The sequence below is a fragment of the Ictalurus punctatus genome, chromosome 12 (genome assembly GCF_001660625.3).
Source record: "Ictalurus punctatus breed USDA103 chromosome 12, Coco_2.0, whole genome shotgun sequence".
Taxonomy (NCBI): Eukaryota; Metazoa; Chordata; class Actinopteri; order Siluriformes; family Ictaluridae; genus Ictalurus; species Ictalurus punctatus.
Window position 1 is genome coordinate 797,293 of NC_030427.2, and position 25,208 is coordinate 822,500.

The following is a 25,208-nucleotide window of genomic DNA, read 5'->3' on the forward strand; positions in this document are numbered from 1 at the left end:
AGAATCTAGTCAGGGTAGGCTTGAGTAAACAAATACGTTTTAAGCTTAGACTTAAACACTGAGACTGTGTCTGAGTCCCGAACACTAATAGGAAGACTGTTCCATAACTGTGGGGCCCTATAAGAGAAAGCTCTTCCCCCTGCTGTAGCCTTCACTATTCGAGGTACCGTCAGATAGCCTGCATCTTTTGATCTAAGTAGGCGTGGCGGATCATATAAAACCAAAAGGTCGCTTAGATATTGTGGCGCGAGACCGTTTAGTGCTTTATAGGTTAATAAGAGTATTTTATAATTAATGCGAGATTTTACTGGGAGCCAATGCAGTGTGGATAATATCGGTGTGATATGGTCGTATCTTCTAGTTCTAGTTAGGACTCTAGCAGCTGCATTCTGGACTAATTGGAGCTTATTTATATTCCTACTGGAACATCCAGACAGTATGGCATTACAGTAATCTAATCTAGAGGTGACGAATGCATGAACTAGTATTTCCGCATCATGTAGTGACAATATGTTTCTTATTTTAGAAATATTTCTGAGATGAAAGAAGGCTATCCTAGTAATATTATCTACATGAGCATCAAATGATAGGCTGGAGTCAATAATCACTCCAAGGTCTTTAACTGCTGCACATGATGAAACAGAAAGACCATCCAGAGTAACCATGTGATCAGAAAGGATACTTCTAGCTACACGTGGGCCTAATAAAAGTATTTCTGTTTTATCAGAATTAAGCAGAAGGAAGTTAATTAACATCCAATGTCTAATGTCCTTTACACAATCCTCAACTTTACTAAGCTTATGTCTGTCCTCTGGCTTCGCTGAAACATACAACTGTGTATCATCAGCATAACAGTGGAAGCTAATTCCATGTTTACGAATAATTTGACCTAGGGGTAGCATATATAAAGTAAAGAGCAGTGGGCCTAAAACAGAACCCTGTGGAACTCCAAAAGTAACCTCAGTACGCATGGAGAATTCACCATTTACATCTACGAACTGATAACGATCGGTCAGATAAGACCTGAGCCAGGAGAGGACTGTTCCCTTAATACCAACAACATTTTCTAATCTATCAAGGAGAATAGTGTGATCTATAGTATCAAAAGCTGCAGTAAGGTCGAGTAACACAAGCAGCGAGACACAACCCTGATCGTAAGTCAGTAGAAGGTCATTTACTACTTTAACTAACGCTGTCTCTGTGCTATGATGAGGTCTAAATCCTGACTGATACATTTCATGAATGTTATTCCTATCTAAGTACGAGCATAACTGCTTTGCTACAACCTTTTCTAAAATCTTAGAGATGAAGGGGAGATTTGATATTGGTCTATAGCTGGACAATTGAGACGGGTCAAGATCAGGTTTTTTAATCAAGGGTTTAATAACTGCTAATTTAAGTGATTTAGGTACATAGCCACTGCTTAGGGAAGAATTGATTATATTTAGAAGTGGCTCAATTACTACTGGACCAATCTGTTTAAACAAACATGTAGGTACGGGATCTAGTATGCAAGTTGATGAATTTGCTGAAGAGATTAATGTAGCTAGTTCGGTCTCTCTAAGCGGAGCAAAACACTCTAAACATTGATCTGATATTGCTACACTGTCATGTAATGGGTTTGTTACAGTACTGTCCAGTTTTAATTTAATGGCCTGTATTTCACGTCTAATATTTTCAACCTTATCATTGAAAAATTTCATGAAATCTTCACTGCTATGTAATGATTGAGTGTTTCTCTCTGTAGGGGTTTTATTCCTAGTTAATTTTGCTACTGTGTTGAAAAGGAATCTAGAATTGTTTTTGTTGTCTCCTATTAAGGTGGAGAAATAGATTTTTCTAGCATCGCCAAGAGATTTCCTATATTTCAGTAGGCTCTCCTTCCATGCTATTTGAAATATCACCAGTTTGGTTTGACGCCATTTACGTTCTAATTGCCGAGTTGTCTGTTTTAAGGTTCGCGTTTGATCGGTATACCAGGGTGCTAATTTTTTTTCTCTAATTATTTTCCTTTTGAGTGGAGCCACTCTATCTAGCGTGTAGCGGAGTGTTGACTCCAAGCTTTCAGTCGCCTGATCGAGTTCTGTGTGATCTGACGGTGATCCAAATCTAATTGATGTTTCTGCGAGGTTATTTATGAAGCTTGGTGCAGTAGCTGAAGTGTAGGTACGTTTTACACGGTAGCGAGACGAGGTGGAAATATTATGATCAATACGTATTATGAACGAGATAAGATAATGGTCTGAGACAACTTCAGACTGCGGAAAAATGATAATATTTTCTATACTTAGTCCGTATGTTAGTATGAGGTCAAGAGTGTGACCACCATTATGAGTAGGCCCGATTACATTCTGATTAATCCCTACTGAATCTAAGATGGACACAACCGCTATTCTTAGAGGGTCTTCCAGGTTATCAAAATGAATATTAAAGTCTCCGACGATTAATGCTTTATCTACAGACACAACCAGGTTTGAGATAAAGTCTGCAAATTCACTAAGAAATTCAGTATATGGCCCTGGGGGTCTGTAAATAATAATTAGAGGAATTGACTTATTTTTTGTGGCTACATAACTTATACTGGTATAAAGAATTTCAAAAGAATTAAATTTATGCTTAACTGCCACCGTGTTCCTAAACTCCGGTCCTGCTAAGGTCAGTAGCGCATGAAACGGCTTTCTTTGAGATACATCTAAGATGGAACCATTTGTGATTGGCTCCTGCAGCAGCCAGTAGAGAGAACTTGAGCATTGTACTCTCTGCACTGTTAAAAGTCCCCACACTTTAAAAACATTACGGTAAAAAACAGGAAGTTTCCTGATGTCCATCTTTTTCGGGTCCATCCGGAAAAGAGGTTTATGTAAATCCAGCCCTTCAAGTGTCCGTAAAATGTTACATGCTACAGCCTTCCAGTTTGCATTTACAGGTCCATGTAGCAACCTTTGCACAAACTGTAACCGAAAGGCTGCAGTCCTGCTCTGCAGGTGCACCAGTCCATGTCCCCCTTCATCCTTGGGGAGAAACAGAACACTCTGTGGAACCCAGTGTAGACTGTCCAAAAAAAATTAACCAAAATTGACTGGATTTTAGATAAAACATGTATTGGGGGATCGATGCACGCAAGCCTATGCCAGAGGGATGATGCTACCAGGTTGTTAATTATAAGTACCCGCCCCCTAAAGGACACTTTTTTAACTAAAAAATTCCACTTCTCCAACCGACCCTTTACCTTCTCGACAGTCCCTTCGAAGTTTTTCCCCATAAACCCTTCGTCCCCTAAAAACACCCCCAAATACTTAAAACCATCTCTACACCATAATAAGCGGTCTGGGAGGTTTGGGACGCCGCCTGACCATCTCCCGATTAAAAACGCCATGCTTTTCTCCCAGTTTACCTTGGCGGAAGAAACAATTCTAAAATCGTCAGTGATCTTCAACATCGTATCAACATGTGATACCGGTAGACCATCGATCCCTGGTGCCTTGCCACTCTCCATACCCTGGAGGGCTCGTAGCAGTTCCTCTAGGGTCAACGCCCCTCCGAGGTCTGCATGTGTTTCCTTTGACACCTGAGGGAGATCCTTCAAGAAGACGTTATCATGGGCCTGTTCATCGGAGATTTCACAGTTCCTTGTAGAAACCGACTGCTCTCTTTCGAATTTCTCTATGGTCCAATAAAAGTGTCCCCTCATCAGAAAACAGGTCATGTATCAGCTTATTCTGACCATTCTTTTTTTCAAAATTAAAAAATAATTTTGACTGTGCATCCATACACTCTACAGTCTGAAACCGTGACCTGACCAGAGCTCCTTGTGCGGTAACGTCTAGCAATTTAGTCAATAAATTCTTTTTTATTCTTAAATTTTCTATGCATACCTGCCGTCCTGTGCTTTTCATTAACTCTTGAAGCTCCATTATTTCATCCTCCAAGGATTTCATGCGTAGAGTTGTGTCTCTCGTGACATTGGAGGTATACTGTTGACACAGCTGTTTAATTTGCGTTTTGGCAAAGTCCCACCACTGCTGCATGGATTTAAAAGAAACCTTTGTGGTTCTAAAATCACTCCAAAGATATTTAAACACATCCCTAAAATGACCGTCTTGCAATAAACTGGTGTTAAAATGCCAATACACACTCTTATGTTTGAGTTTACTTAAATACACAGTAGAGAGAACCATACAGTGGTCCGTAAATCCTACTGGTATAATTACACAACTTCTAAAAGCACTTAACTGATGTTTAAAGATATCAAATTTATCCAATCTGGCCATAGAGAGCATATTATTGTAGGAGTGCACCCAGGAATACTGTTTCTGCATGTGGTGAAAATTTCTCCAAATGTCCACAAGGTCACAGGAATTCATTAACTCGACTAGACTTCTACGTGATGGCATATGGGGCTCTACATGATTCCTGTCTATACCCAGCTCTGTACAATTAAAATCCCCCCCTAGAATAAAAAAATCATCAGAGTCACAATTCTTCAGGACATCATCTAATGTTCGTAAAAATAACATTCTTTCAATGACTGCGGTCGGAGCATAAACACAAACAAAAACGACCCACCTATTCTCATATTGAGCTCTAACCTTTAACAGTCGACCCTTTATGATTTCATCAACTTGATAAGAACAGGGGATAAAATTATGGGAAAATAAAATAGATACTCCGCCACTGGTAGATGTCTTATGGCTTAAAACGGATAACCCTTTAAACTCCCTGGCCCAGTCAGCAGCATTACTGGCGTCTGTGTGGGTTTCCTGAGCAAAGATTACATCAATTTTCTTTTGCTTCACCGTTTCAAACAACAAAAATCTTTTATTTCTTTCCCTTGCTCCATTTAAATTCAACGAAGCGATTCGAAACTCACTCATAAATATGAGGAAAAATAATAGATTTACGTACATGATGTCTAGGATTGACTATCACTATCGTTATTGTCTAACATTACATTGACTTTTGTAAGGATTTTCTTTAGACGGTATCCCTCCTGATCAGTGAAACCCCCTTCTCCCATAAACCCACGTGTTTTTTTAATGAACTGTTCCACATCCGGGAAAACTCGTCTATCCTCACATTCCTAGCATGTTTAGTCTTTCTCAGAAAAGCCCTGATGTCATCCACGCGATATTCATGGCTCGAAAAGCCACTTAGATTTACACTACATGTAATACTACAGTCAGACGCTTCGCTCTCGCTCTCTACCTCCACAGAATTCAACTCCTCTGCAACATCTTTCCTCTTAGCCTGTGCATGAGGGCGATTTCTCCATCTCTTTCTCTGGGGTACCTTGAACACATTCTCTTCTGTATCCATGTGAGAGCTATCATCCGCAACTTCATCAGCAAGGGACAAATCCACACTAGTGACACCGTACTGTCCTGTGTATCCTTATCACATAACTCAGGCTCACCCTCAGCCTTCTCTTCTTCACCCGGTTTAGCACCGACACCCTGGTGAGAGGGGCCAGCTTCAGGTGTCTCCACCTGAGAAGGTGCTGCTGCTCCCTCTCCTGGTGTGTGGGCCCCATCCACCCCAACGTCCACTCCAGCAGTAACCTCGTTACCAGCGGCCGCGTTAGCATTATCATTATTTTCGGGATTTACCTGTTTTTCAGGACAGGCCCGCAGCAGATGACCAGATAAACCACACCCACAACACTTCATTGTAGTAGTAGTAGCGTAAATAACCTAATTAAAATCCTCCACCTTTACATTGAGTGTCAGCTCCAGATCATTATTGTCCTTCAGAACCATGTACACACACCGTCTGAAAGACACGATATGTTTTACACAAGGGGATTTACTTGTAGTCGCTATCTTCTTGATCTGAGAGACCAGTTTACCATAGCGGGATAGGGTTTGTGACAGAACCTCATCCTTAATAAAAGGAGGAACATTCGACAGGATGACTTTTTTACACGTGGTTGATAAAGGAAGCACTAAGTGGAACACACCATCAATCACAACTCCACTGTCCACCATGTCGTTTACTAACTCCACCGTTTTCAGAAACAGCACGACGGCACTATTCATCCGGGCCGCAGACAGAATGTTGTCGTATCCTACACTCTCCCCCACGGCCAGACTAACCTCCTCAACGCTGGCGGTAGTGACTACTTTAATAGCATGCCGCCACGTGAGAGACTCATACTTCCCCGTACCTGAGGCAGCCATGTTTCCCAAAACAACACGGAAACAGCCGCCCAGGCCAGCGGGAAAAATCACACACAAACACACACACCTGCGCACACACACACGCACACACACACAACAAACAAGAGTAAATTAAGACTCCCTCAGAAACCAAAGACCTAAAGGAAATCGTATTTCTGAAGAAAAGACAGATAGAAAAATGAACAAGTGAACTTTACAGCAGCGGCCTCGGCCACGCTCCGCCCACTCAATCACTACCGCTCCCACTCCGCCCACTCACTCAGTCCATGCGCACACGAGAGAGAGAGAAAGAGAGAGAGAGAGAGAGAGAGAGAGAGAGAGAGAGAGTCTGAGTGTGAGAGACAGAGAGAGTGTCTGTGTGAGAGAATGTCTGTTTGTTAGAGAGAGTGTCTGTGTGAGAGAGTGTCTGTGTGAGAGTGTGTCCGTCTGTGTGAGAGACAGAGTGTGTCTGTGAGAGAGAGAGAGTGTGTGACTGTCTGTGTGTGTGAGAGAGAGAGAGTGAGTGTATCTGTGAGTGATAGAGCGAGAGAATGTGTCTGTGTGTGAGAGGGAGTGTGTCTGTGTGAGAGACAGTGTGTCTGTGTGTGTGAGAGAGTGTGTGTGTCTGTGTGTGTGAGAGAGTGTGTGTGTCTGTGTGTGTGAGAGAGTGTCTGTGTCTGTGTGTGTGAGAGAGTGTCTGTGCGAGTGAGAGAGAGTGTCTGTGCGAGTGAGAGAGAGAGAGAATGTGTCTGTGAGAGAGAATGTCTGTGTGTTAGAGAGATAGTGTGTCTGTGTGAGAGTGTGTGTGTGTGTGAGAGAGAGTGTGTCTGTGTGAGAGTGTGTCTGTCTGTGTGAGAGACAGTCTGTCTGTGTGAGAGACAGAGTGTGTCTGTGAGACAGAGAGTGTGTCTGTGTGTGTGTGAGAGAGAGAGTGTGTGTATGTGTGTGTGTGTGTGAGAGAGAGAGTGTGTGAGTGTGTGTGTGTGTGTGTGTGTGTGTGTGTGTGTGAGAGAGAGTGAGAGAGTATGTGTGTGTGAGAGAGAGAGAGAGAGAGAGAGAGAGAGAGTATGTGTGTGTGAGAGGGGGTGTGTGTGTGAGAGAGTGTGTGTGTGTGTGTGTGAGAGAGAGAGTGTGTGTGAGAGAGAGAGAGTGTGTGTATGTGTGTGTGTGTGTGAGAGAGAGAGTGTGTGAGTGTGTGTGTGTGTGTGTGTGTGTGTGTGTGTGTGAGAGAATGAGTGTGTGTGTGAGAGAGAGTGAGAGAGTATGTGTGTGTGAGAGAGAGAGAGAGAGAGAGAGAGAGAGAGAGAGAGTATGTGTGTGTGAGAGGGGGTGTGTGTGTGAGAGAGTGTGTGTGTGTGTGTGTGAGAGAGAGAGTGTGTGTGAGAGAGAGAGTGTGTGTGTGTGTGTGTGTGTGTGAGAGAGAGTGAGAGAGTTTGTAATTATCACTTCATGTGTACACAGCAACCTCATGGGGACCAAAAACATTATGGGGACAAAAATCCACGTCCTCACAGGGGTGATGCATTGAAAAGTGTTGAGGAGGCTGTAAATAGACGCCTCACAAATTTTTATCTTTGGCATATAACGCGTGATCTGGACAAACTGTGTGTGTGATCGGTCTGGTCTATGTCGCCCCCTTTAGTCTGGAACCGGTATTTATTGGGGGAGGGGCTTTGCCAACACCTCACACACTCTGCAAGTCTAATTTATGCAAATTATGGCACCACCCACTTAGTAAAGGACTGTGGCTAATCTGCATATGCACATTAGCTCTATTACCTATTAGAGGATTAAAAAGCTTTAAAACAAAGAGGTAATATTTTTAAAGTTTTGTTCAACTAGGCATTAATATTGATATTTGATTACAAGTTAAAATTAACAGAAAATGTAAGTGTACAAAAAGTGACTGGTAAGTTAAAAGCCTAATTAGACTGTTAGAAGGTTGGATTGTTAGCATAAGATAAACATTAATAAGTCAGAACAGATAGTTATCATGTTTTCCAAATAATTATAAGTCTTAATAGTAATTAAAGTTTGAGTTTTTAAATTTTCGCACAGCGAAATGACACTTTTTAAAAAATCTCTAAACAGTAAAACGAAATCCTTAAGTCGGGTTATGGCGGATGTAGCTGCTCCCAAACTTATTCTTCTGGTCAGATTAAAACGTACGCTTCAACTGATGTTTGTTGTTTCTTTAATTGCATTCCTTCACAACTTAAGCGCATTCAATCACCGTCAAACACCGTGAAAAACTGAAATAAAGTGCATAACACATTCTCACATGAGCATATTGTACATAAGCATGTTCTTAAGAGTCCATGAGTATTCATTCATCTTGCTCACATATTAAACTAGCATTAATGGCCCTAGGAAACATTGCGCTATTACATTGCAATACAAACAAGCCTTGTAAAACAAAACTCACATAGGCAAATTACTATTAATATTTACAGTGCATTATTGTAATAATAACATAACAAATAAATACTTTAAAGGCTTAAAGAAAGAAATGACACATACATGCTTTCAGCGACAGCTACACTGCCACCAAAATTACAAAGATTTATGTTAACCATATTCTGAATAAACTGAATAAATCGTGTAATTTTCCTATACATTTAGCAAGTAATTTTTGATACTTGGTTTTGAACAGCTTAGTCTAAAAGTTTAATATTTCCTGTTTAATGTTTTAGGATACTAGTCTATGAATTCTGCTCCACTAGCACCACTAATATTTGAACTGGACGCTCAAGTGAAGAAAGTTGCGTTATGCGCTCACCTTTCTTTCCTAAATTACTTTGTCCTATTTGAATTTTGACCATTCGCACAAGACCATCACCATCTGCCCTTGCCTCAACAACTCTGGCTAGCTTCCACTCATTTCTGGGAATATTGTCATCCTTGACAATAACGACATCCCCAACTTGCACATTTCTTCTGGGCACATGCCACTGTTGTCTGAGGCTTATGCTGGCCAGGTATTCCTTGCGCCACCTGCTCCAGAATTGTTCCGAGAGGTACTGCACTCTACGCCACCTCTTCTTGGCATACAAATCTTCCCGGACAAATTTGCCTGGAGGCGCGAGGGGCACAATGGACTTCATTGTGAGCAAATGGTTAGGTGTCAAAGGTTCAACACCTTTAGGATCATTGATTGTGTTTGTTGTGAGTGGACGACTGTTAACAATTGACATGGCTTCATAGAAGAATGTCCTCAAAGAGGTGTCATCCAGTCTCCCTTTAGCCTGTGCCAGAACAGAACTCATCACGCTCCTAACCGTCCGTATTTGGCGTTCCCAAATGCCTCCCATGATGCTTGCTTCAGGCACATTCATCAGGAAGTCACATTGCTTTCTTGCAAGGTAAGTTGAAATCCTTTCCTTGTCAAGTTCCATTAGACCTCTCTCCAACTCATTCTTTGCTCCAAGGAAATTAGTACCTTGGTCAGATCGGATTTGTCTTACCGCTCCTCTAATTGCTATGAAGCATCTCAAAGCATTCAAAAATGCGTCTGTTGTGAGATCCTCCAACATTTCTAAGTGGATGGCCCTGCAGCTTAGACATGTGAACAACAGACCATACCGCTTGAATTCCTTTCGACCTTGTTTCGTGTTAAATGGCCCGAAACAGTCAATTCCGGTGTACAAGAATGGAGGAGATGGATCTACTCGGTCAACAGGCAAGTCTGCCATTCGCTGTTCTTCAGTCCGTCCACGCACCTTTCTGCAAGTGACAACTCTTGATGTGCTTGGCCACTACCTTGCTTGCACCTATTATCCAATATCCGCTGGCTCTGAGCTCATTCAAGGTTTGACCTCGGCCTTGGTGCTGAGTCCTTTTGTGACAGTGGTCAAGTATAAGCTGTGTGACAATGCCTTCCTTAGGAAGGATAACTGGATGCTTCAACTCAACTGATGCGGAGGACATTCTCAACCTGCCACCAACCCTGAGCAATCCATTCTGAAAGATAGGGTCAAGTTGATACATCTTGTGAGTTTTTGGTAGCTTTGTGGATTCCTGACTAAACAATTTCAGCTCCTTTTCAAAGGCTTCTCTTTGTGCTGCTCTGATGAGCACAAGAGCGGCTCCTCTTCGTTCCTCTACACTAATGGGTCCAGACCTGTCTTTGTGTGCCAGTCTCTGAATCCGAGCAATAATGTTGAGGGTTGTATTCCAATCTGAGAGTCTTGACAGCCTATGGAGGAAGCTGTCTCTTTCAACAGCATCTGTTTTCAGGGCTTTGACCTCTGGGTCACCTACAAGAAGCTCTGGGGATCTTTGGCTAAAAACAATTTCTTGTTCCCATAAGAACTTTGGTCCTCTGAGCCAATTTGATTCTATTAGGTCTGCCACCTTGAGACCCCTAGATGCGTGGTCGGCTGGATTCTGGCTTGTTTCGACGTAGAACCACTGACTAGGATCAGTAGTGTCTCTTATTTTCTGGACGCGATTTGCTACAAAAACATGAAAGCGTCGGGCGTCATTCTTGATGTACCCGAGCACCACCTGTGAATCAGTCCAGAAAAACTCCTGGTCTATCTTCAGCTCCAGCTCTTCTCTAAGGACACTACTCACAGCGGCAGAGACTGTAGCTGCAGTGAGCTCAAGGCGTGGAATGCTGACCACCCTTGTGGGTGCCACTCTGGCCTTACCCATGACTAATGCACAATGTACTTGTTCATCAGCAAGAATCCTGATATAAGAACATTGCCCATAGCCATTGTTGCTGGCATCTGAAAAATGATGCAGCTCAATTTTTCGTATTGTGCTGAGGTGATCAGGAATGAAGCATCTTGGTATTTGAATTTTCTCAAGGTTTTCCAGGTCATGGAGCCATGTTTCCCACTTTGGCTTCAGTTCAAGGGGAACATGTTCATCCCATCCTACACCTCGTTTGCACATCTCTTGCAGCACTCTTTTCCCAGTCAAGATGTAGGGAGAGAAAAATCCTAATGGGTCGTATACACTAGCTACCGTTGATAGGATTCCTCGCCGGGTGGCTGCCTTTTCATTGAGGACGACATTGAATGAGAACGCATCCGTCTCTATGCTCCACTTCACTCCCAGCACACTCTGCATTGGAAGCTCGCTGTAGTTCAGGTCCACATCCTTCACTGCACTTGCCCGTTCACCCTCTGGAATTGCATCCAAAACCTTTCTGTTGTTAGAGACAAATTTGTGTAAGCGCAGCTGTCCTTTACTAAAGACTTCCCGTGCTTCATTCACAAGCTGGTTGGCTCTTTGAACTGAATCGACACTGATAAGCCCATCATCCACATAGAAATTTTTCCGGATGAAGACTGCAGCCAATGGGTAATCATTCTCATATTTGCTGGCGAGGTATTTCATGCCATAGTTAGCACATCCAGGCGATGATGCTGCTCCAAATATGTGAACTCGCATCCGGTATTCTTTGGGCTCTCTTGCGGTGTTCCCATTTTCCCACCACAGGAACCTCAAGAAATCCCGATCTTCTGGGGTTACGTGGAAGCGGTGAAACATTTTCTCAACATCGCAATTAATCGCGATCTGATGCTGGCGAAATCTACACAGCACTCCAGTCAGAGTATTTGTTAGATCAGGTCCTGTGAGGAGGTGGTCATTCAGAGAGGTGCCTTCACATTTGGCAGAGCAGTCAAATACGACCCTAATCTTCTCAGGCTTCCTAGGATGATACACCCCATGGTGCGGAATGTACCATGTGTTGCCTTCCTTTGTGGTGGCATTTGTTTCTTCTGCATCACCATCTCTAAAGACCTTGTCCATGAATTTGATATAATCTTCCTTGTACTTTGGACTCTTTTCCATTTTTCCTTTTAAATGTTTCAATCTGACTGTAGCCAGCTGCTTGTTATTTGGAAGCTGAGGACGCTTTCTAAATGGTAGAGGCATCTCCAGATGTCCCTCTTCGTTATATTGAATTTTCCCATTCAAGAGATGCAGAAATTGAATGTCATCTTAGGATATTGTCCTTTCTCTTGGATTTGTGTCAAGAAAATCTCTCTCTAATGCTTTGATCACAGAGGCAGGTGTGATAGGTGGAAGTTCTTTCACAGAGATACGATGGCAGAACCCTTCGCCATCCCTTATGTCAGTGCAAGGCATTTTGGCTCCAACTATACTCCAGCCTAAATCTGTCTTGACTGCATAAGGTTCATACTCTTCCCCTGATATCACTGCTTTTGGTTTCAGAGCCCGTGCACAGTCATAGCCAATCAGAAGTCCTGCAGGACAGTTCAACAGATCTGGCATCTCTTCGGCTATGCACAGAAGGTGAGTCCACCCTGCTGCTGTTTCACGAGTGGGAATGCTATTCTTCTCTAGTGGGATGTATTCTTGAGTGTATGCTGGAGGTAGCTCAATGTACTCTTGTAAATTGTACCCTCTCACCTTCAGTCCAACAACTCTGACAAGAGTTCAATACTGAATTGTCACAGTCATTGTTGACAACTTCAGTTTGACAGGTTCTGTGTGCGCTTGAATTTTTCCACAGACATCATGGTCAATGAAAGTACTGGTACTCTGTGTGTCCAGTAATGCATACACTAAAGTCTCTGGACTATTCTTGGCCGCACTAGAGAGCCACACTGGAACAATCATGGAAGTGCGATCACCATTGTCCATTCTCACGGTGCATAAGGCAATGGAAGAATTGTCCTTTTGTGGTAATGCTTCTAGCTTTTCTCCTACAGGGCGTTCTTCGTGAAGTGGAGATGGATGACTTTGTCTACAAATATTGCAAGTAGCCCTCTTTCTGCAATTTTTTGCAACATGTCCGACTCTGAGGCACCCGAAGCACATATTGTTGCTAATGACAAATTTTTTCTTTTCCTCTAGAGACATCGCTGCAAACTTTTCACATTTATAAATAAAGTGATTTTGTTGACAGCACACACAATCTATTTGTCTTTTGGTTTGAGTGGCAGGAGAGTTGGTTGTAAAACTTCCTAATGCACTTGAGTCCTTTGAAGTGAAGCTTGATCTTTGAAACACCTTTGTTGACGTTGCTAGAGTGCTGGCTTTGAGACGCTTCTGTTCCTTTCCATTTTTCTCATCTGCTTGTTTTAATGCAAAAAGAGAAGAAACTGGATTGCAAGCAACACGTGCCTCTTCGGCTACAAAGTCTGAGAACTCCTTAAAGGCAGGATATGGCTTCCCTTCATCTAGTGCTTTAGTGACGTACCGGTTCCAGCGAGTTGTTGCCCAGTCAGGAAGTTTTTGTAACAGCTTTTGGTTTTCTTAACAATCATCTAAAACCTTTAGACCATGAACGTAAGGCATTGCATTCTTGCAGGAGATGAGGAAATCACTAAATTCCCTTAATTTCAGTGATTCCTTTGGTCCAATCTTGGGCCAGCTACTCAGCTTCCCCCTGAATGCTCTTTGAACTATGAAGGGGTGACCATAACGTTTGTTAAGGGCATCCCAAGCCTGCGTGTAGGCTCCCTCATCACTTCTATAAAATGTTCCTTCTAACACAGAAAGTGCTTCTCCACTGATGTATTTTTTCAAGTAATATAGTCTATGAGCTGGGTTTGTGCAACTTGTTTCGATTAAGGCCTTGAAGCAGGTACGCCATTCAGTGAATTTAAGTGGATCTCCTGTAAACATGAACGGCTCTGGTGCTGGAAGTCTAGTCATTGCCAGGGATTCTTTTAATGCTTGAACTAGTGAGGCTTCATTTGATTTTGGTTCTATTTTGCTTTCAGAACAAAAAGGGATTGAAAGGTCTTTGGGATTCTGGGTGCATGGAGTGCTGTTATGCTGCACTGGAAGCTGACTTGGAGACAAAGTGAAGATTTCTCTAGTTTCTCCTATTTCAGCATTCAATTTTAATTCCTCTTCAGCATATACAGTGTATTCAGCTTCCATAGCCTCAAGATTCCTTTGTTCTTCCATCAGTTTTAACTTCTCTTGTTGAGCTAGCACCTCTTTTCTTTGTGCAGATATTTCCCTTTCCCTGTTAAGTTCAGCACGTTTCGATGCCAAGCGTGCCGCCGCCTCTGCTTTCTTTACTGACACTTGACTATCTTGCACACTACCCACTCCAGCTCTTGACCCATAAACTGACCTTGCGTCTTCTCTCTGGAGTAATTTTGAAAGAGTTTCCTTAACAGCTTCTGCATTAAATTCTTTATCAGCTTCTGCGTAACGCACTTTCAGAAGTGTAGTTATTTCAGAAGTCACTGATGTGCAGATATCCATTCTCCTTCGTATATCTCGGGCTGGTGTGGTCAGTGCACGTAAGCTCTTATATTCCTGCTTTATTTCTGACTCATACTTTTCCAAGGTTCTTATCATTTCGCCTAAGTCTGATTTACAACATTCTTCCTTTAGTTTACTTCTAATATACTGAACCTCAGCTTTGAAGGTTACATATGTTAACATGAACTTTCTTTCCCTTTTTATGCTCTCCTGTTTAATGAGCTCAAGCATCTTTTCTGTTGTGTGTTTTTCTCTTTCTGACCACCTCACTGCTTGTTCAGTGCCAGGTGTTGGCTCCTGGAGCCCTATCCTATGTATTTGGAGGTCTTTATTAATTTCAGCTAACCATTCTTCAATTCTTTGTTTCTCTGAGGTTTCAAGTTCAGTTTCTAATTCCTTCTGTAATTCTGTTTTCTCGTTTTCTAGAGCCTGTAGTACTCCTTCTAGTACACAAACATCTGGTGTGCTTTGATCCATTTTAGTAAACTATTTTGAAACAACACTACTGAAATATTAAATGATGAAAGGTAAACTAGAATGACCAGGAAAATACACACTTTCAAATGATCAAACAAGTACGTTATATACACACTGCTATTCAACTTACAAAACTATTCAGATGCAGTTCTCATTTTTCCTTTGTTTCAAATAATAAACTGGAATTGCAATAAATAACAATTTAAACAAAACTGAGAAATGTAAATGCACAGTCTGACCTGGAATCCAGATTTAATGAATGTTCACAAACTCAATTGTCCAAAGATGTCGCGTTGTTGCTTCCCTGTGGCCGTTCTTGGCAGCTGCAGCACCGTCTTCTTCTGGGTTCCACCTTCACGCTGAACTGAAGCTCGCGAGGTCACGTTGGATGAATGCCAGGATGGGTAGGCAGGTCGTTTACGCTGAGTGCGGGACGGAGACTTCACAAGGGGCGGCCGGTACAATATTCCCTGGGATGCTGGCGATCGTTGCTCACTCTCCAATGGCTACGTTGTACATGTCCATGGATGGCGATGTTTTACACCACACCAAACAATACTTTTTCACTGCAGTTCACGAAGCAGTATGTTCTTCACTGTGGCTCGTGGCAGCAGGCCACATTTTTCACTGTAGCTGCTCCCAAACTTATTCTTCTGGTCAGATTAAAACGTACGCTTCAACTGATGTTTGTCGTTTCTTTAATTGCATTTCTTCACAACTTAAGCGCATTCAATCACCGTCAAACACCGTGAAAAACTGAAATAAAGTGCATAACACATTCTCACATGAGCATATTGTACATAAGCATGTTCTTAAGAGTCCATGAGTATTCATTCATCTTGCTCACATATTAAACTAGCATTAATGGCCCTAGGAAACATTGCGCTATTACATTGCAATACAGACATGAAATGCACAACATCACAAACTAACATACCGTGTGCGCCTTCCGACCAGAAATCTAGGAGTTGCTGTAACGCTTTACTGTTTAATTATTCTCTTCTTTAGCATCTAACTCCGTGTACAGCGTAGCACCAACAAACTGCATGCACATTTTTGCGCTGCTATTAGTTAGGCTAATCACATGACCACAGTAACTTAAATTAAATGCAGCTCACTAGTTTAACCTGTAGGTGTCACTATTTCTGCAAGCCTTGTAAAACAAAACTCACATAGGCAAATTACTATTAATATTTACAGTGCATTATTGTAATAATATCATAACAAATAAATACTTTAAAGGCTTAAAGAAAGAAATGACACATACATGCTTTCAGCGACAGCTACAGCGGAGTTGAATTTTTTTTGACTGCACTAATAGTTCGTAAACACCACACAGGAAGTAGGAAAAGAACTACATTTCCCATCTGCCCTGGCTGTCACAGGCTAATAGCGCCAGCTGCTTTCCATTGCCCTAAGGAGTGATTCTACTGCTGCAACGAGACCAAATACAACGAAAGGTAAGTTATTATTATAATTTTTTGCAGTTTATAAGTTTGTAATTTTATTTCCGTGCTTTAAGACATTATTTATAATTGAATCGCAATATTAAAGTAATTGTTATGCTAGCGGACTTTACTAGCCAGAGTTAGCACACACTTTAACCAATCCAGCACATTAGTAAGTACAATAAGTTAATAAAATGAAGTTAATATATTAAATAGACTTTGGTGGTTGTCATGTCATGTGAATATTTAGTGTTATACCGACTTCTGTAACTAGCTTCACCATGTAACGGACAGTTCGGTTATAAATAGCAGAGTCAGGCTTCCTAAATAGTTATCGATCTGAGCGCTGGATTGAGTTTAAAGCCTCTGAAATCGAGGACAGGGTGGACAGTAGTCTGGACCGAGCCGAGCTCATTAGTTCCAGTTATTAGTTTGTTATGAATCTGTAAAGCGCTGGGCGGTGGTGTGATGTGCTTCGATGTTGTAACTACAGCGCGCTCCTTTTATTCTGCGTCTCTAAACACCGCAGCTGAGCTGTGATCTGTGTGTAGAACAGGTTCTCACTCAGCACAGTTATTAGCAAGCACGGATATGGTTATTTTCTTACTCAGAACATCACTAGGGACTGAAAATCTCAATATATTAACATTTTCTTTAGAGGTAAAATGGCACGAAGGTGGAAGAAGAATAATTATAACTAGACCAGTACATTTGCTGAAGAAAATGTGAGCGGTGCTTGCCGTGGTGAAATCGGGACAGAGCGCCAATACATTCAAGAGCCGCCCACATAGGGTGGCAATACTTTTGAGAGCCGGACAGATATGGCACCAGCACTGTTAGAACCGGCCGTGTAGTGCGCCAATACTTTTTAGAGCCGACCGTCAAGGGTGCCAGTACTTTTGAGAACTGGCCGTGCAGGGTGCCAATACTTTTGAGAGCCGGCCAGATCGTGTGCCAATACTTCTGAGAGACGAACAGATCAGATCATGTGTCAATAAATTTTAGAGCCGAACGTGTACGGAGGAAAAATTTTTAGAGCTTTCTCCTTAGAGGGCCAATACTTTCGAAACTCAATGCAAGTCTATGGGAAATTTTCAGAATTTGAGCTTCCATAGCGGGAATTCCGGCATTCCGATCGCTTATAAAAGTCATAGCACACATCTCCTCAATAAGCCGATCGATTCAACACCTCACCCATCGATCTCCGACAAACGGTGCGGGACTAGTTACGCGCCGAAAAAAAAGTGGAAGAATAATCATAATAACTAGACCGGTACATTTCCTGAAGAAAATGTGAGTGGTGCTTGCGTTGGCGAAACAGGGACGGGTGCCAATACTTCCGAGAGCCGACAGCGCAGGGCGCCAATACTTTCCAGAGCCGACAGCGTAGGTCGCCAATACTTTCCAGAGCCGGACAGATATGGCGCCAGTACTTTTGAGAGCTGGCTGTGCGGGGTCCCAATACTTTTGAGTGCCGGCCGGAGAGTAATAATATTTATAATAATAATAATTATAATAATAATAATAAGTATGCAAGGGAACAATAGTAGTGCTTTTGAAGCACCACTAATTAAATGATCCATAGAATTAACCTGCATAAAAAACGACGATGTCTGCACAGTTTTTCTTCAAAGTGTACTTTCATTGTACTTGAAAATTGCAGTTGTAAAGTATTTGTCCACTTAAACATTTACATCTGACCGTTAACAATAAAAATTCTGTGCAGAGCTATCATATTTGTAGAATTTGATGTGGAATATTCGGTCACTGAATACTTCTCTCTTTCTCTCGTTGTGTATTGAGTATTGATGCTGCAAAAGAAGACGGATCTTTTGGTAGGCTGGTTAATGATGACCACAAGCACCCAAATGGCAGAATGCAGAAGACTGAAGTGGATGGAAGCCCACATCTTGGTCTGTTTGCTTTAACAGACTTTAAAGAAGGAGATGAAATTACCTACAATTACGGAGGAGGAGTCTGGCCTTGGTGTAGCAAGGTATGCAGGGTATCTCCCTCTCTGTTTTCACAATTTAAAAATTATTAAAAGATAAACATTGTCTTATCCGGCAGTGTTGCGATTCATTTTTGTTGCACAACTAATTTTGTGCTTGTGCATTAACAATAAAATGAGACATTATTGTTCATCTGATCTGCTTCAGGTATTTTACTGCCACGTTTAAGCATTAACTACAAAACGTGTGTGTGTCTGAATGCACCGTAATTACCCCAAGGTCTTCCAAAGTATCCCATATCTAACCCTGAAATAATAAACTTAATTCCTATAGTGAAATAATTATTGTTTTTGTCGTATTGAACAGCATATTTGCTTTCTGTTACATAATCTTGTCTGTTAAGTTACTATACGGAGTCCCCACAAAGCATGTTTTATTCAGGTGTGTGTGAGGGAGTCTTGTGATAGCTGAATAGATATGTGAATTTAGAACAGTGTCCCCATAGGTCACTTAAACCTGTTTAAATATGCAGATTATGGAGGGGGACACTGCTGAGAGAAATGGCCAGGAGAAACAGCAGCCATCACAGTCTACACCTTTTCTGGATCATAAATATCAGAATTGTGTAGTTTGCTGGCACTTTTAATCCTGCCTTTCAATCACACCTCTCCATAATTTCCAACATAAGCATCCCCTGGGACTCAGTAGGTTCCCTACTGCATCTTCTCCAAGAAAACTGAGTACTCCTAGTTACTATTTGGTACATATGCACAAACTGCAGTCAGAGTTTTCATTCTTGAGACGTGAAATGTAAGTTCCAGTCTGTAAGTTGCCAGACAAAAATTTCTGTTGGGTGTAAAGGTGTGTGTTTGCTGTGTAACTAATGTTTATTCTTACATTTAGGTAAAACATCTACTCTGAAAAAGAGGAAGGCTCGGGAAGGAAATGAGATCCATGCAGTGGAGAGACATATGAAGACCTTCATCATGTCATGTCGTGTCCCAGGGAAGTTGGCCTGTGAAAACTGCATTAGATCTGAGTCTTTATATCTTAAAGATAGAGACTGGCAAAGTGTCAAATTCTATGTCTATAACTGCACTGTAGCTTACAAAAGAGATTTAAACAAAGATTAAATAACACTTTGATAGTAACACTTTACATCTATATTACAGATACTGTACATCATAACATCTGTAGTAATGCTTTAATAATAAGTTACATTACACCTCTAGCCTTTTACTTTGTAATGAACCACTCAGCATTTACTTCATAATAAACTAATCAGGAACAAATCAGGCATTTAAAATATCCATTAGAATCTTTACCTACACCGTTATATTGAATTAGATCAAATTGGTTTGGGCCGCCTTCTTCCAGTGGGTCCTTATGCAGGTGACTGACAAGTTCATGAGTAAGCCTATTGGGCAATAAAAGCTTCAGTGTGCTACCCATTTACATGTTTAGACTGCCTGGAATCAAAATTAGCTACCTCAACATACATTATTAAGTTGTTACTGTCACTTTTTAGCTTAGTCAGTTAAGTGGATATAGAATAAAGAAAAAAATTGTGTTTATGACATTTGGTTGTGTGTCTGTGTTTGGCTAGTATCTTTATTTTTCTCAATATGTTTAACTTTGAGCTGGCTATATGTAGTAAGCAGAAGTGTTATGTCAAACTTAAATGAGTCCAAGTTCATTCATGGCACATGTGAGCTTAGTAGTTGTGCACTTTAATGGGTAAATATTTGTTGTCTTTTACAGTAAAGAAGCTCAAGACTCAAGTTGTCTTTATAATGTTGAATAGACAGGGTTTTTTCATCTGACTGACCATTTTTCACTTGATTAGAGATCCAGACCAATAAACAAATACTTTGTGTAGCTAAAATATCAAAAGGATGAGTGTCTTTGTCATTTCGACTTGCCAAAATGACTGGGGATAGTGTTAATTTGTGATGCATGCCTGTGATAAATAAGTGAGGTTCAGTACAGCTAGCACCTCTACTTTCTATTCCACAAAAAAAATTATACTTTGGAGCAGGAAATGAAACGCTTCTTAGAATTATAGCCTCAAAACTAATAATAGCACTGGTACCACCTTCCTTAACAAGTTCCTAGGTTTCTCAAAGGGTTTCTCTGTTGGAAATAGAAAGCTCCAAAAAAATGTAGTCTGTTATCTATTACGTGCAGATATTGAAATTTCTGTAAGAGAGAAAAACACATCATTTATACACATCATTAGTGTGTGTGTGTGTGTATGTGTGTGTCTGTGTCTGTGTGTGCTTACCTCCAGCAGTGCCTTCTGTACGGCAACTTGGCTGTACACCCTCGCTCCTTCTTCAGGAATGACAGCGTGAAGTTCCTCTTTATTCAGAGAGAATAGCTGAGCTCCTGTTAACACACAAAGATACTGTGTAGTCCTACACACACACACACACACACACACACACACACACACACACACACACACAGAGATATTAATGAATTAATAGATGATAATATTTTATAAAAATTTGACAAGAGGCAGTGATTCACACAGGCCACTATAGGAAGCCGGAGCACAGACTGGCCTTTTACTAGACCATTAAAAATAAAGAGAATTAGAGTCACACCAGTAACTTTGTTCCAACAAGAGTAACACACACTTTCTGTCAAACTGTCAATCAAGGTAGTGTGTGCTGATTTATAGCCCTTTGTGCTTCTCAGGCCGACATTTCTGTAAGTGGCCTAATTTATGACCGGGGTGGGGGGGTAACCCTATCAATTGTATCAGTGGGTCAATCTAGCTCCTGTGTGTCTGGGCAGTGGTGGAGAGGGGTGTGTGGAGGGGTGTGTGGGGGAGTGGCCCCCCAACAAAGGTGTTCATGTTAATGAGTCTGTTTGTTTCTTGTTTTGTTTTTTGTTTTGGGGGGGGGTGAAATACGTCTGAAAAGCGTATCAATGGTTAATATGGGGATGTGTTTGTGTTACTGTGTGGCGTTATTTCGTTTGTGTAAACACACTGTTAGAAAAGCATGATGTTTGAATGTGTACATATATGAGTAGAATATTTGTTTGTGAAATAAATGAAAACAAATGTAAATGTACTGGTCTAGTTTATTATTATTATTATTGTTGTGTGTGTGTCTGTCTGTCTTATTATTTCTGTGTCTGTGTTATTATTTCAGACATCAGATGTTTCTCATCTATATTAAATGTTTTCTACACATTTGATCATTTTAGAAAATGTTTGAAGGATTTTTACACGCACCCCTGCTCTCATCAGACAGAACCTCGATTGGGAAACACTGGGTTAGTTACTCGTCTGACCAATGTGTTTAACTTACTCTCCATCATCACCTTTATTCTGAGTAAAATTCATTATTCACACAAAAACTACTTACACACCAATCCTCACTAATATCAGGATACTCGCTCTCATTAAGGGGAAACCAGAAAAAATACATTTCTGCAGATATTTAAGTAAACTTACTCAGCGTATGAGTTCTGCTTCTTTATCTAAAGATCTGCTGAGTGTTTCTAGCTCCTGTTATTTTATTTTAGTTTATATATTTGTATAGAGCTCTGACAGTTGTTCGTGCACAGCTGAATGAAGTCACGAGATAATAAATGAAGGTAATGAAATGATAATGTGTGTGATGTAGATTTTACCAGACTTTTAATTCTGTTCTCTGTATTTGCAGCGTTTTCAGGCTTATACTTTCAGTATTTACAGGCCTGTGCTCGATGGATCAGAAAGCTGTCTGATAACAAACCATATCTCTGTGTGTGTGTGTGTGTGTGTGTGTGTGTGTGTGTGTGTGTGTGTGTGTGTATTACCCTACCTCACTGCCCCTCCCCCTCTGCAGAGTAAACTAGGAAGTGAAAGTGAAAGTCAGAGTCTCCATTTTGTGTGGAGGGGAAAATACAGCATTTCAGGAGTAAAAACACAGTGAGTATCTACATCTAAAGCTATAATATATAAACACACTGAATGTGCACTAGATGCAGAAGAGTTTTGTGGGTTTGTACTGAAGTTTGAATGTACACAGTTTGTTTTATGACTTGATACAGAGACTATTTCCTGTAAGTGAACTCTGTGCTGATACAGGGTTTGATTTAACACACCGATGTTGGAGTGAAGTAAACGTGTGTCCTGCTGTAATCTGGAGAAGGAGACATGACCTCCAACATGAGTGTGTCTGGAGAACAGGACTTAAAGAGAGACGAGAGGTGAGTTACTTTTCCATTCACCAGCAATAAACACACACCGTCTCATGGAACAGATCTGTATCTCTAAACACTCACTAGTTAACAGAGGAACTAGACTTTGGTTTAAGGTGTTTAATAGCAGTGAATATATCACTGATCTGATCTAAGTACAGTTTAGAGAAATCATTCACTGAGAGAAGAGTAAAAAGGACTGTGTAATGTGGAGGAGAAGAGCAGCGTAGCTTTGAGTCAGTGAATTCTACAGGCTTTATGACCCAGCTGAGTCAGTTATCTGTGATTGGGACTCCTGACATCAGTGTAATTCCTGAGGTATGAGACGTGTCTCCTGTTTGAATAAGTGTGCAGACTGGAGCTGAATTAAAAAGATGGAATTATTGGTGTTTAATGATGAACACATTGTGTAACAGTGCTGAGACAGCAGAGTATTAATTACTGCTGATATTTCTGTTTAATTCTAGAATGATGGAGGGAAAGAGATCAGACTCACCAGAACCCAGCTGTATGTCCATGAAGAGTGACTGGTCAATGGATCATCCACTTACCTTCAGAGACGGAGCCAGTTCTCCTGATGTGAGGTCAGAACAGTGAGGTGTTTTACAGCAGTGTTCCACCTGATCAAACTCACTGGTCTCATTCTGAAGCCCTTCATGATCTTTATCAGGTGTTGAAGCAGTAAAACACTAAACTGTGCAGTGCTGCAACTCTCGGACTGGCAGTGAGGAAAACTGCTTTAAGAGTTCAGTTCAGCCTGCAGTCCCTGAGCTGGAGGGTCTGTGGTGCTACACAACAACATTTACACCTGGGACATTAATGACTAGACCACTATTTTATTCATAAACATGTTAGTGTCAGTGAGAAATCCTGAAATCAGTGTATTGTGTTAAGAGGATAGTGTTAAATATCTGTCTCTGTATGTATTAGTGTGTGTTGTGCAGCTATGAATACATATAGTCTATATCACATCATGTGTTTTATTTCTTCACAGACCACAACAGAAGAAATCAAACCTCAGCAGAAATCAGTTGGACTCCATATTCAAGGTGTGTGTCTTTTTAATGTGTGTAACTTGTGTGTGAGCAGGTTGACTTTTATTCTTGTGTGTGAGCAAGAGACTTTTATTCTTTTCATAAAATAAAAGCATCTCTCAGTGTGTAACATTATAATATTTAGATGTGTTCCTGTGTGTTTCTAACCAGGAGCTGGAACACAAAGTCATCACTCTGATAAAGAATGAGCTGAAGAGGTTCAGGAAGCTCCTGAGTCCAGATTACCCAGCATGCACTGAGAGGGAGGTGGACGATGAGGAGGATCTGCACAGTGTCAGAGACGGAGCGCTGAAGATCACACTGCACGTCCTGAAGAACATGAACCACACAGATCTCGCTCACACACTGCACAACAGTAAGAGCTCTGAGTCATGGCTTTATTCCATCAGGTTCACTTTAGAGAAAGGAAATAGTTTTAGATAGGAACACTTTTAGTTTGAAGTTCGAGTTTAGTATCATGTACATCTGCTGCGTTTCTGTTCTGTTCGTGGTCCAGCTTGTGGTGACTCTGTACAATGGTCCTGTTCCTTCAGGAATATTTACTACATGAATCAGGAATGAACAGCAGCATTAGAATTTTACATTTAATCCTGTGTTCAGTGATTTTACATTAAAACATCTTATTACTTTGTTTATTAGAACTCGCCTCTGTGTATCAGACAAAGCTGAAATCCAGCCTGAGAGAGAAGTTTAAAAGAATTAATGAAGGAATCTCACAGCATGGAAGTTCAGCACTTCTGAATGAGATCTACACAGAGCTCTACATCACAGAGGGGTGGAGTGGAGACGTCAACAATGAACATGAGGTGAGACAGATTGAGACAGCGTCCAGGAGACCAGCAACACAGGAGACACCCATCAAATGTAATGATCTCTTTAAAGACAAGTCCATCAGAAGTGTTCTGACTAAAGGAGTTGCTGGAATTGGAAAAACAGTCTCTGTGCAGAAGTTCATTCTGGACTGGGCTGAAGGAAAAGCAAATCAGGACGTCACCTTCATGCTTCCACTTCCCTTTAGAGAGCTGAATCTGATGAAGCAGAGACATCTCAGTCTGATGGATCTTCTTCATCACTTTTTCCCTGAAATAAGAAAACTAGAAGTAATAGACTGTGACTCCTACAAAGTGGTGTTGATCTTTGATGGTCTGGATGAGTGTCGACTTCCTCTAAATTTCCAGAAGAATGAGAGACTGTGTGATGTGACAGAGTCAGCCTCAGTGGATGTGCTGCTGACGAACCTCATCAAGGGGAATCTGCTTCCCTCTGCTCTCCTCTGGATAACCTCTCGACCAGGAGCAGCCAATCAGATCCCTCCTGAGTGTGTAGACCAGGTAACAGAGGTACGAGGGTTCAGTGATCCTCAGAAAGAGGAGTACTTCAGGAAGAGGATCAGTGATCAGAGCCTGGCCAATAAAATCATCTCACACATGAAGTCTTCAAGAAGCCTCTACATCATGTGCCACATCCCAGTCTTCTGCTGGATCTCAGCCACTGTTCTAGAGAGAATGTTGGGTGGAGCAGAGAGTGGAGAGATCCCCAAGACTCTGACTCAAATGTTCACACACTTCCTGATCTTTCAGATCAAACACAAGGACCAAAAGTACCATCAGAAATGTGACCCTGATCCTCAGCAGACCAGAGAGAGTATCCTGGCACTGGGAAAACTGGCTTTCCAACAGCTGGAGAAAGGAAACCTGATCTTCTATGAGGAAGACC

At 41.4% G+C, this 25,208-nt stretch overlaps 2 protein-coding genes and 1 long non-coding RNA gene across 10 annotated transcripts in view; 2 read left to right on the plus strand and 1 right to left on the minus strand.

The window, feature by feature from the left end:
- Nucleotides 1-8,567: 8,567 nt before the first annotated feature.
- The window catches only part of LOC128628682 (kelch-like protein 10), a 230,100-nt gene continuing 213,459 nt past the window's right edge, over nt 8,568-25,208 (minus strand). Inside the window, exon 2 of the mRNA XM_053684358.1 lies at nt 8,568-8,696. Within this exon, the coding sequence (XP_053540333.1) occupies nt 8,682-8,696 (15 nt within the window). The 3' untranslated portion in view covers nt 8,568-8,681. The remainder of the gene's footprint in view (nt 8,697-25,208) is intronic.
- Nucleotides 16,218-20,437, plus strand: LOC128634155 (uncharacterized). Its single transcript, XR_008397409.1, has 3 exons — nt 16,218-16,297; nt 18,089-18,281; nt 19,141-20,437. It is a non-coding gene; the product is annotated as an uncharacterized LOC128634155 (long non-coding RNA).
- The window catches only part of LOC128634112 (NACHT, LRR and PYD domains-containing protein 12), a 12,078-nt gene continuing 8,950 nt past the window's right edge, over nt 22,081-25,208 (plus strand). For 6 of the 8 annotated variants that reach the window (XM_053684333.1, XM_053684336.1, XM_053684338.1 and 3 more), the window contains exons 1-6: nt 22,081-22,165; nt 22,325-22,446; nt 22,905-23,021; nt 23,432-23,486; nt 23,643-23,847; nt 24,132-25,208. The exon at nt 24,132-25,208 is cut by the window's right edge and continues 700 nt beyond it. In XM_053684333.1, the coding sequence (XP_053540308.1) occupies nt 22,394-22,446; nt 22,905-23,021; nt 23,432-23,486; nt 23,643-23,847; nt 24,132-25,208 (1,507 nt within the window). In that variant the 5' untranslated portion in view covers nt 22,081-22,165; nt 22,325-22,393. Of the gene's footprint in view, nt 22,166-22,287; nt 22,447-22,904; nt 23,022-23,431; nt 23,487-23,642; nt 23,848-24,131 lie in introns of all 8 variants that reach the window. The other 2 variants (XM_053684335.1, XM_053684334.1) reach the window with 2 other exon arrangements.